Source organism: Thamnophis elegans, chromosome Z (assembly GCF_009769535.1).
Source record: "Thamnophis elegans isolate rThaEle1 chromosome Z, rThaEle1.pri, whole genome shotgun sequence".
NCBI lineage: Eukaryota > Metazoa > Chordata > Lepidosauria > Squamata > Colubridae > Thamnophis > Thamnophis elegans.
Window position 1 is genome coordinate 98,344,277 of NC_045558.1, and position 12,646 is coordinate 98,356,922.

The 12,646-nt window shown below is 41.6% G+C and overlaps 1 protein-coding gene across 3 annotated transcripts in view; it reads right to left on the minus strand.

Annotated features, from left to right (window-relative positions):
• LOC116523096 overlaps window positions 1-12,085 on the minus strand; it is a 31,591-nt gene extending 19,506 nt beyond the window's left edge. Inside the window, exons 1-6 of one of the 3 annotated variants that reach the window (XM_032238278.1) lie at window positions 11,060-12,085; window positions 10,792-10,863; window positions 5,862-5,933; window positions 4,749-4,829; window positions 2,694-2,765; window positions 1,127-1,201 (exon numbers count right to left, since the gene is read on the minus strand). In XM_032238278.1, the coding sequence (XP_032094169.1) occupies window positions 1,127-1,201; window positions 2,694-2,765; window positions 4,749-4,768 (167 nt within the window). In that variant the 5' untranslated portion in view covers window positions 4,769-4,829; window positions 5,862-5,933; window positions 10,792-10,863; window positions 11,060-12,085. Of the gene's footprint in view, window positions 1-1,126; window positions 1,202-2,693; window positions 2,766-4,748; window positions 5,065-5,861; window positions 6,987-10,791; window positions 10,864-11,059 lie in introns of those variants that run through there. The other 2 variants (XM_032238279.1, XM_032238280.1) reach the window with 2 other exon arrangements.
• Window positions 12,086-12,646: the final 561 nt, after the last annotated feature.

A 12,646-nucleotide genomic window follows, 5' to 3' on the forward strand; every position in this document is an offset into this window, starting at 1 on the left:
GTCAGTTCTGAAGTGTAACATACTAGGCTAAAGTATGACTGGCTTGTTTATAATTCAATGTGATAGATGCACAACAAAGTAAACCAACTTTCTCCCTCCTGGTGAGCTTCAAAATTGCTTGATAAACTAGTCAGATATGAAATTTAAATACCTGGGAGGCTCCAATTAGGGAAAGCTACCATAGACAATATTATTGTAGGCTATTTGGCTGAGACAGATGTTTATGTTTTCTATATTTTTATAAATTTATGACATACTGTGGTTTGATCGCAGGGATTACATTCTATATTAACTAGTCTTTTCCAGACTTCCAGTCCAGTAATGGGTTCCTAGACTGGTTGGGCTGAATTGGTAGTGGTTTGGCGGCCTGGGTCACTGGAACTGGCAGTGACCCAGCCCTGCCACGCCCCCGAACTCGTTCTCCGGGCGGCACCATAGGAACCACCAACTTATTTTTTGCTTTGGTGCTTGTGCAAAGCAATTATTATTCCACTGTGCATGCGCGCATGGCGAGACAATGAGCCAATTGGCAATAGCGACTGCTGGAACCCATCCCTGCTCCAGACACCTTAGCCACAAAGTCAACATGTATTAAAAGTATTTTAGGCACTTTTAATCCTAAACTCCTTATCAGTGTTCACTGCTGCATATTAATGGAACATTCCTTGGATGTTCCTGCTCTCCCTCTTACCTGCAGTTCATATTGTATATATTCAAAAGAGCAAGATTGACAGTAAGGTACAAACTATTTCTAAGGGATTTTTACCTGCCAGTTTTGATGTTTCCATTAATAAATTTTAGTTTGTAGGTTCTGAGGAACTCTGGCTTGTTTTAAGATGTACTGTGGGCTGAAAATGTTCTGGGACAACCACTCAGTTGTTGCGGATGTCTCAGGCAACATCCGCAACAACTGAGCATTCTCATCGGGAAATATGTACTAATAGTGGCTTGAGCTACTAGTTTTAATATTAGTAAAATGCTCCCCATGAGGAAATGACAACATCTGTATTGCCATTTTCAAAAGTATGAGAGAAGGAAAAAAAGAAGAGAAGGGGAAAAAAAAGAAAACATGGCCCCCTTCCCATTTTTGTCTTGGAAGTTACAGAAAAAGATCAGAGGTACTTACAGAGTTTTCAACTTGAAGGAGATTTTGAGCAAATTCTCTAATATGTCTATGGTTATTTTTGTAGAACCAAGGTCCCTGAAAAAAAAAAAAGGACATGCTGACTTTTCCAGATATAGGGAGAGATAGACAATTTGCAGAACACAGCCAGTGAAAATAAATTCATGGAGCTGAGTGAGAGACTTTGTCTCATTGGTTATCCCTTGACCTAGTTTATGATTGGGCTTACAACATAGTTAACCAAGTTAAGACCTAGCATCTACAGTCACATAATAGGCAAAATTAAATTATTTTAAATCTTATTTCGTGCTCTTTTTTTGGATTAGCGTAGGTTCACGATTTAGTACACTGAGGTAGCACAATGCACATTATTAGCTATTTTTCATATTCAATAACCAATTTAAGTGTTTATCTGATTGGATTTCTCAAATATAAAATGAATATCTATTACTGTTTCACTGCTCTGAGCTCCTTGAGGAAAAGGATACAAATAACAACGTGGTAATTTAAAAGTAATCAAATGATTTGACCAGCTGCTGTAGGGAGGTAGGGAAGGGATTGCTTCTGCTGAACGTTACTGTACACAACTCTTCATCATGCAGAGCCGGAATGGAAAATTGCTATGGCTTAGCCCTCAAGCTGAGTTTGAAATACACATGAAGATGTTCTTTCCTATTAAATAATCACAGCCCATCACTGAAATTGTTGGCACTGATTTCCATAGGAGTTGTCAGAGTGATTAAGTTGCCAATGTGGGCATGAAAAGTTCCAATCTCCACTAAATTGTCTGAACTCCCTCAATGACTTTGGATCAGCCACTCGTTCTCAGCCATCCTAACCCACAAGGCTTTGGTTGTAGGGGAATCTATAGATCTTGTGATAAGTTCACACCAAATAAAAAATACTAATTGTTGATTTTGAACAAGGCTTGAGCTTCAATGCTTCTTCTAAAAATTAGTTTTATAAATCCATTTCCCTAATGTCTTCCAGTGGGCAGATGGTTCCCTTTACTGTGTGTTGACAAAAAACAAATGTAGAATTAAAGCAACTTCATGTAGAGCCATGGATTCATTCATAAATTCCAGCCTAGGTATGAGATCAGGACCCAGGATTAAAAATCTATCATTAATGTAATGAAATGGTGACAACTGCAAATACAAAATATACAATGCTTTCCTACTCCTTTCCTTCTTCCTTACATACACATATAATTCATGCCTATTTTGTTTTCTCCTCACAAAAATAACCCTGTGATTTATTTACAGTTACCAAGTTTTCCTTGAGACCTCAAGGCCAATTACCTAATCGTCTCAATGAAACCTAGTTCTAGTCTTCTTGTGGGATCTTTTTCCTGATCTGGACAATGTTAAAGCACTGACAGCTAATGACTGGTCCATGGTTATGCTATTCCAAGGCTGTAAGAAAATCCGGACCTAGGTAATTCTGACCCTGACCAAGGACCATATTGATCTTCAGATGTAGTAGCCCAAGCCAAATTAGGAAAATAAAAGCTGAATACATTCCAGAGTAAATAAACCCTTAATAAAGCCAAGAGCAACTTCATACATACAGGAATTTCAGGGAGGGCAATGTGTAGAAATGGGAATCCTCAATCTTTCTCAGTGGGTTATGGCTGAGAATCCTGAAGGACAAAAGAGATGGCTATGAGTTTGGCACAATTTTAGGGTAGCAGAATAAAACAGTTAGAATTCAGGTAGTGTATAAACAAGTTATTCAAGTGTCCTTTTAGTTTCTTTTGACCTTAAATAACTTTATTATTCATTACTAATCCTACTAATAAGAAATAATAAGCAACAGAAATTAAAGGCAGATCTGAAAAAAAGAAATAAAAATCCAGTTTATATAAGCATTTTTACTTTATCTCTACGCATTTTCCTTACCTACAAGCAAGTATCCTTCTTTCTATGCCCATCCCATATTTTGCCTTTACATTTTTCCTTTCTCTCTTTTGAGATCGCCGTCAATTCCATCCAGTCATATTTTCCTTTTCTCTTAGTCCTCTTTCTTCATGTATTGTTTTGCATTTCAGTTCCCACTCAGTTTAAACCATCTCAACAAATTGCATCTCTTCCATACTGGCTAATTACTTTTGTGTTTAATCCACATTTGTTCATCATCAATATTCTTATGAACCTTATGATTTCTTTTTAAGAAATAATATACTTTTTAAGTAACTCATTTCCACTGCATTCAACTTTGTTATATTTATCTGGCATACTTAGTTCTCATTTCCAGTCAAAAAATTGGCAGGAGCATGCTCTTATACTTAGCAGCATTCCCTGAATGTTCAAGACTAGAAGCCTTTGATGGATCTTTTCTCCATTTCCCTTTAGAACTACCCCAGGTAATATTTGCTACTTCTTATGGTAAAGAATCTATCTGGCTTATTTTGCACAAGATAAAATGCTATAGTTCAAGTGCACTAAACTTATTTCTGATTCTTCCCCTTTGTTTTTTTCCCCATTCAATTAAAGAACAGGTTCCTCTTACCACCAAATTCATTCAAAAGTTTCTAATAGCAACTTTGCCTCTTTTTTAAATCAATCCCTCATTTCTGAGCATCTCTGTTGAGGACAGTATGATTGCATGTATGTTAAATGTAGCAAAGCCACGGTTCTCTACTTGTTGTGTAAGATCTTGTGTAAAGTTAAGGGCATCCCTACATTCTTATTCTTTGGGATTATTTCTCCCAAAATGATCCCATTAAAGGCTTGTTCTCACATTTTACAGATTAAACAATAAAATTTATGCTACCTAAATTCGAGAGATTAAGTTCTCATGGAATGCTTTCCAATTTAGTGATTCTTTACTCACAAGAGTTTTGAGAATGAGGTTCGGATTGTGTAGTTTACCAGCTCTCCTGTTAAATTTGCAAATATTTCTACTATAGCATTTACCTTTTTGGTAAAAGCTACAGTTAAAAATATATGATATTTTTCCTTCTTTCTCTAAGTTGTTCGTGCTTAGTATCTCAAAGGGCTGCCTTAAAGCTCTACCATTGTATTTTAGGTAACTTGCCTTAAATATATTGTAATAACAATGAATTTAAGGAACATTGCTATACTAATAGTGCCTCAAATCTCACTTATCTATTATATATTTATAAATATATAATAGATAAGTGAGATTCAAGGCACTATTAGTAAGAATTCATCACAAAATGCTTGTTATTGTTACTCAAAGGAAGCAGGGTAAGAAAATATCCCAGATATGTCCTGGTGGAAGATCAAGACATCTGTCCTGGTGACCAACTTAGAGAATGTTGACTGTCCCTACTCAGAGGCTATATCTTCTCCTTCTCCTTCAAAACAGGAATGTTTGGGATTGAAAGCCATCATACAAAACCTCTTGATTTCCTGCAAGCATTAGGCGAGAGTTTGTGCCCCAATTGTTAGAAGCAGTGGTGTTGCTAACTGATTTACTACTGGTTCGCTTGTGCTCGTGCGTGCAATGCTTCTGCGCATGCACAGAAGCGTCTGGGTGGCTGGGCGGAGTCTCTTGCCGCCACCACTACCAGTTTGGCTGAACCGGGCCAAACCGGGTGCAACCCACCTCTGGTTAGAAGCCATCTATCTCACCCACTATCTGAAAGAGTTTCACTTACAACTTGTATAGAAACTGCATCCCGTGCCAGGCCTGAAAAGCTCCTTGCGTTATCTGCAAAATATGGTTGCCACTGAGATTGCTGTAAAGGAAAGGAAAGCAAGAGAGCTACTTAGAACGTCTTCCATTGTATTAAATAAACAATAGATAAAATAAAGCAGAACCAAAAGAACTGTTTTTTCTTCATTGACTAGGGATGTGAGAATTACATTCAGGGTGAGGATAATTTCTTCCTTTTCCAGTGAACTAACTGTATACTACCACTCTGACTCAGGGTGGGATTCAATTTTTTTACTATCAGTTCTGTGGGCATGGCTTGGGCTTAGTGAGCATGGTAGGGAAAGGATACTGTAAAATCTCCATTGCCACCACACTCCAGGGGAAGCTTACTGCAAAATCCCTATTCTCTCCCAATCAGTTGGGACTCGGGAAGCAGAGAATAGATGGGGGCAGGGCCAGTCCGAGGTGATATTTACCGGTTCTCAAAATTACTGGTACTGGTACTCCAGAACAGGTCAGAACCTGTTGAATACCACCTCTGCTCTGATCTTCTGAACAATCACTCCAGGCTTTCTCCAATTACCATACTAGTTCTTCAGTTAGAAGCTTCGATGCATGTTTAGAGTTAAATTGTCATTACTTAATAGGACGGCAGATCTCATGATTCAAAGGGCTAATGAAATCCTCTGCAAGCCATATAATTTTGACTCTAGAGATTCCAAGTTTATAGCAAGCCCTTGTAACTCCATAAAAACACTTTGCAGTGTTCCCACTTATGAAGACTCAAGTCTGGTCCTGACAATCAAACCTAGAGCTGAATCTTGATCCACTCAGAGTTCAGTCTGAACTCATACAGGACTTCTTAGAAAATGTAAAATTCATATTGTCTTTCCTGGGTCAAGCTCTCTAGAGAGATCTGCCTCCTTTATTCTTGAGTCCAAGCTCCCCCTCCCCATTTTAAAAATAGTTTGGGGTGCATCAACCATTCAGTAATAAGTCATTGACACACTTACAGCTGGGAAGATTAATTGCCATTTGATTTCAGTTTGCCTCCTTCCCCTATTTCCACTATGGTTTAAACCGGGGTTTTGAGGGGTTTGGCTTAAAGACTTACATAGACTGCAGAAGTGGAACAGGTTCAAATGCGTTTTTGTCAATGATCTGTATTTGATTATATGAGACATCCCTGTTTAAAAGAGCACACACATCATATGACACCTGGAACAAAATGCCTGTTCTATCTTCACCTCTCAGTTGCTTTATGCATTTTTTATTTATTTGCTAGCCTGCAATATGTAGCTTTAATAAAATATAACAAGCCCAATATGTGGTTCGTGGATAAGATCAGCACAGCACTTCACACACCACAAGTCTCCTTGTGCCATTGTTCAGGAGACTGTGAGTTCCAGGTCCACCTTAGGTATGAAAGCTGTCTGGGTGACTTTGAACCACATTCTCTCTGGATCACATTCTCTCTCTTAGCCAAACTCACCTCACAAGGTTGTTGTTTTAGGGAAAATAGGAGGAGGAAGGAGTATATTATGTATTTACTGTCTCGATTTATTAATAAAAAAATAATAAAGGTGTAGTATAAACAACCTATCTGAAAGGAGAAGGCTGTCCTAAAACTTTGCAGATTTGTCTGTCTCCCACACTGCTGCTTTTAGTAAAAGATTGAAGATAAGCACATTTCTAGAGGGCTTTTGAGGACTGATGGCATATATTTGTTTTCATTTTATCTACTTTTTTTTTTACTGTTTGTTGTATTTTTCTATCTTGTTGGTCACCAAGAATCTTGTAATTGTGGTGGCATAAAACTTTCTTGCCTCAGCAAATAAGCATGATGAAATCCCCCAGAAGTATAAAATTGGGGAACTCCAGTGCCAACCAGCAATCTCACCTAATCTCTGATTTCACAAGGCCTCATACCCAGCTATATATCCATTCTCAACTCCCACCCAAACATAACAATTCCGCTAACATAGCTTTGGTGCCATACTCTTTCTTCAGGCTCAGTCAGGTCTCAGTGATGCACAGCAACCTGGCTGCCCAAGGATTAAATCTAAAATTAGGGTTAGGGATTTATTAAAAAAACAATGTCATTCAAAAGCACCAACCAGAGTCCAAAGCCTAAGGAAATTGGAATCAGCACAGGGAATCGGGACGCAAAACCAAAACAGTACAATGAGACTGTATATTCTGTGAACAGCCACTCTCCACCTCCAACTCTATCTCTCGCTGCCCATTACCACCACCACATTTCTACTTGCCCCCAAAACCTACCCCCCCCCCCTGGCCCTAACCCCTTCTCATTGGTACTAAGAGCTGCAGTGGCGCAGTGGTTAGAATGCAGAATCTTAAGAAGACCATGAGATCTTTGGACTCATGTGTAACCTCTTTCCTTGAAAATAAGACCTCCCCGGATTATAAACCCAATCGGGCTTTTGAGCGCATGCACTAAAATAAGCCCTCCTCCGAAAATAAGCCCTCCCTGAAAATATTGCAGGAGCCATGAGGTGACTTTGCTCGCTGCCTCCTGCACTTCAAAAATAATAAGACCTCCCCAAAAATAAGGCCAGTGCTTATTTCGGGGGTCAAAAGAAAATAAGATGCTCTTAGTATCCTCAGATCCCCTTCATGATGTGAAGTAGATGAAATGCCTGTCTTCCCCTTCCAGGCACTGTGTCACAAATAAGGCAAGATGGCTACTATCCTTTTAAACTCCCCAACAGGGTATAGTCCACAAGCCCCCCGCCCTCATTCCTGAAAAAAAATGTTCTTATGAGAGGAGCAAACTCCAAGAGAGCTAGTGCTAATGGACTGTTATTTCCCACAAATTCATATGTGGTCTTTGCAGCAAGGAGTGAAGCTATTGCAAAGCAGTCTCAATGTTACATTTCCTACAAGAGAGCTTGACTGAATAATCAGTCTTTCAAAGCATGTCCGGTACTGGCAGATGCTGACCCAGTTCAAATTAACTTTGCTAGAAGACTGAGGCTAATTCTAGAACCACCAAATCTTTTAACTTGTCAGCCTTCCAGATTCTGTTAGTTGGAGGCTGATTTGTTATGGCCAGATCACTCCCTGCTGAGGCTTGATTTTGGGAAGCTGCTCCCCCACTGCAGGGAGGTGGAGCCGATTAAATGGTTCCGCCCCAGGAGCCTGATGGACCCATTGGGATTTCAGACAGAGCTTGGAGAGATACCTGACTCCCTTGCTCACAATCCGACTGAGTCCTTGGTCGCTGCCTAGAATATAGCGGCGCTGAGGCATTAGATCGGATTGCGCCTTTGCGGCCTCTCCGCAGCAATGGTTACAGGAGAGCACCTTGGTTTACCGAGGAACTCCGGGAGATGAAGTGCCAAAAGAGACGCCTAGAGCGACGCTGGAGGGCTAGTAACTCCGAATCTGACCAAACACTACTAAGAGCCATTATTAGGACGATATTTAGTGGCGATACGGGCGGCAAAATGTGCTCATTTTTCCGCTCTTATTGCGTCCGCAGAATCTCGCCCGGCTGCCCTGTTTAGGATAACCCACTCCCTCCTGAAAGGGAGGGATGCGGGGGAACCCTTACAGGGAAGAGCAGGAATTCGCCCAGTTTCTGTCGGACAAAGTCACTCAGATTCGGATGGACCTGGACTCCACTTGGACAGTGCCAGTAGAGATGCCGGGGGAGGGCCTTAATTGAATTTTGTGGAGTGAGTTCCAGCTTGTCACTCCTGAGGAAGTGGACAAGGCCATGGGAGCGATGAGTGCCGCCACCTGTTTGCTGGACCCGTGGCCCTCCTGGTTGGTCTCGACCAGCAGGGTGGTGACATGAGGCTGGCTCCAGAGGATTGTGAACACCTTTCTTCAGGAGGGATCTTTCCCGCAACCTTTGAAGGAAGCGGTGGTGAGACCCCTCCTTAAGAAACGTTCTTTGGACCCAGCTTTCCTTAAAAACTATCGTCCAGTCTCCAACCTGCCTTTTTTAGGGAAGGTTGTTGAGAAGGTGATGGCCTTCCAACTCCGACGGACCTTGGATGAAGCGAATTATCTAGATCCCTTTCAGTCTGGTTTCAGGCCTGGTTACTGCACCGAAACCGCTTTGGTCACGCTGACCAATGATCTCTGGCGAGCCAGGGATAGAGGACATTCCTCTATCCTGGTGCTCCTTGACCTCTCAGCAGCTTTCGATACCATTGACCATGGTATCCTTCTGCGGCGGCTAGAAGAGGTGGAAGTGGGAGGCACCGTTTTGCGGTGGTTCTCCTCTTACCTTTCTGACAGGTCGCAGTCGATGTTGTTTGGAGGACAGAGGTTGACTCCTAGGCCCCTTAAATACGGGGTGCCGCAGGGCTTGGTCCTGTCCCCCCTCCTATTTAATATCTACATGAAATCGCTGGGTGAGATCATTCGCCGGCACGGGATTAAATACCATTAGTATGCGGATGATACCCAGTTGTATCTGTCCGCCCCGTGCCAACTCAGTGAAGCGGTGGAAGTGATGTGCCAGTGCCTGGAAGCTGTCAGGGTCTGGATGGGAATGAACAAGCTTGCACTCAACCCTGACAAGACCGAGTGGCTATGGATGTTACCCAAGGATAGCCCAGATACTCCATTCTTAAGCCTGGGGGGTGAAATCTTACACCCCTCAGAGAGGGCCCGCAACTTGGGTGTTCTCCTGGATCCACAGCTGACACTAGAACACCATTTGTCAGCTGTGACCAGGGGAGCTTTTGCCCAGGTTCACCTGGTGCACCAGTTGCGGCCCTACCTGGACCAGGAGGCACTTCAAATGATCACTCATGCTCTCGTCACCTCAAGACTTGACTACTGTAACACGCTCTACATGGGACTGCCTCTGGAGTGTTCGGAGACTACAACTGGTCCAGAATGCAGCCACGCGAGCGATATTGGGTGTACCGAGATACACCCATATTACACCCATCCTCCGCGAGCTGCACTGGCTCCCGATCGGTCTCCGAACGCACTTCAAGGTGCTGGCTATCACCTTTAAAGCCCTCCATGGCTTAGGACCTGGATATCTACGAGACTGTCCTCTGCCACATACCTCCCAGCGTCCGATAAGATCTCACAGGATGGGCCTTCTCCGGGTGCTGTCGACTAGACAATGTCATCTGGTGGCCCCTCGGGGGAGGGCCTTCTCTGTAGCTGCCCCAGCCCTATGGAACGATCTACCCCCAGAGATCCGGACCCTCCCCTCTCTCTCGGCCTTCCGAAAGTCTATTAAGACCTAGCTATTCCAGCAGGCCTGGGACTGTTGACCTCTTGAATGAGGTCCAGCCCCACTAAGGTGAAGTGCAAGTTGTGTCTTTTAACTTGCCTGTCTTTCCATTTTTAAAACTTTTTAGTATTCTTTTAAATTGTTTTTATGTAAGCCGCCCGGAGTCCTTCGGGATTGGGCGGCATATAAATTTATTAAACATTAAACATTAAACATTTGGACTGTTTTGACTATTTTCAACATCAGGACATCATAATTGTAGGCATATAAGATTATACAAATTGTAAAGAAGAGCTAACCAGTGTTGGCCTGATTTGATTAGTAGTTGAACTGAACACAGACTTCTCACCCAAACAACTTCCATTCACTGGTCAACTCAGTGTTTTTTCTCATGCTGCCTTTTTTGATCAATGCCTAAATCCACACTGATTCACCCTCTGCACAAAAATAATAATAATTTTAATGTCTAGTTTTCTTCCAGGTTTCTGTGCAGGGAGGACATCCCAACACTTCTGCCTTTTTGTTTCTTTATCTAGGAATGCCAGCCCACTACCGAGCAATTTCAGTGTCTGGAAACCAGATGAGACCATCATTTCAAAGGAAAGCCAGGAATACAGCTTCAAATGGAAGACAGCTAATCACTCCTTCAAAAGGGAAGACCCAAGCCCAGAGAAATCATAGGAATAAAGTCTAAGCTTTAAAACTGCATGCTCTGCTTGTTAGAAACTTGATCATTAGGAGTTTCACTCAATTTAAATGTGGGACAGTCCTTTAGAAAATAGCAAGTAAGACATGGCTAGGGATGGAAACTTACAGGTGTGTGAGTGGAAGCAAGCCATCTAGAGACGTGTTATCCAGTCTGCTCAAGTGATTGTTCTTGAGGATCCTAAAGAGATGGAAGAAAATTTAGAACATACAGACAAAATCACAGCCTTTCCCTGTGGTGGAAGATGTACACCAGACTGTCTGTTTCTCTAGTCTAGGTGCAGCAGTGAGTCACTTGTGATGCATAACCATCAAAAGCTAACAATGGATATTCCTTCCACATTAGTTACGTAGTATAAACATGAGAGTATACTCACAAATATTCCGTCCAAGGATAGGCCCACCACACATGTTTGTTAATAGAAGAAATTGTGTTTCCAGTAAAATCCCTGGATGGAAAAAATGAATATAAGAGAATATATACAATTCAAATGTACAGAATCTCAATAGACATTAAACCAGACAGTTCATATCTAATACATAAGATCTGAAGGTTAGCAGCTACTATGATTAAGTTTACATAACATAACAAGGAAGGGCCATAAAAAATAAACTCCACGTTATGCAATGTGGATCCCTAAAAAAATAGGGATGACTAAATGGCTCCGGAACGGGCACATGGTTATGACATCATTTTATCATGATTCTTGACCTCATAGAATTGCCAGAACCATGGCAACAATACAGATTGTGTCTCTTTTATAGAGAATGAACTGATTTCATGAGATCACACAGATATTTGTGATTATTTGGGGGGGGGGGGGGTGTCAAAGCCATAAGTGGGGAATATTGTATATTTCAACTGGAAATCAGGTTGTAAGGCCTGGCTATCATTCTCCAGCTAGTAAAAGGCATCACTACAAATCACCCAAGGCTTGAAAAAAGAGGGATAAATAGTGGAGGAAGAGGGGTAGTAGAACTTAAGACTTATATACCCCCTCATAATGCTACACAGCATTCTCTGATTTTATAATGTCAACATATTGCCCCCAACTATCTGGGTCCTCATTTTACCAGACTCAGAAGTATGGAAGGCTGAGTCAACCTTGACCCCATCAGGATTGAACTCCAGACTATGGGCAGAATTAGCCTGCAATACTACAGAATCATCCTCAGAAGAAACAGCATATAAATTAGAAACAGAAACTTCACATACAATTATGCTATGTTTACAGATTATCTATGATTTGGTATACCCTGTCAGGTCTGCAGTCATATTCCTTTTAGGATCTTTGGGATGCCACACACACACACACACTCTCTTTGCTAGGGTGTTTCATTGGTGGGGTAATTGGAAGGGGGAATAGTAAGGAGTAGAATTGTAGAATGTATTGTTGTCAAAATAAAACATTCCTTTCTAGAAGCCCAAGGTCATTCTTTGTCTCCGCACCTCTGCACCTGACCAGAACTAGAGGGGGGAAATGCCAGCGTGGCAGAGGAAGATTGGACCATGTGATAGACTTGTGGGTGTGGGGACAAGATCATGAACTTTCAACTGGGTGGGAACCCCAGGAAGCTTTCAGATTTGGGTTTTCCACAGATGTACCAACATGTCTCTCTTATTAAATTGGAATTTTGATGAAAGCTATGCCTTGAACTCTGATTTAATTCTGAATGATATTTGGAACGCTGACACACACATTGCACAAGTCAAGTTGAAATATGAAAAAAAAAATACTTAAGCTGATTTCACAACAATCAAATCGTAAAATGTAGTTTACAAACCAGTGGCTAGCTTCACCAAACTGGCTGCCAAAACAAAAGAAGCCACAATATCCAAAGCATTATGAATAAGACCTGTACATTTCAGGATATACAACTCTTCACCTTTATGCTCATTGTACCTGAGAATATTATGCCTTATCTTCCCCTTACTTGTAACAAAATTTTTCCTCCCTTAAAGT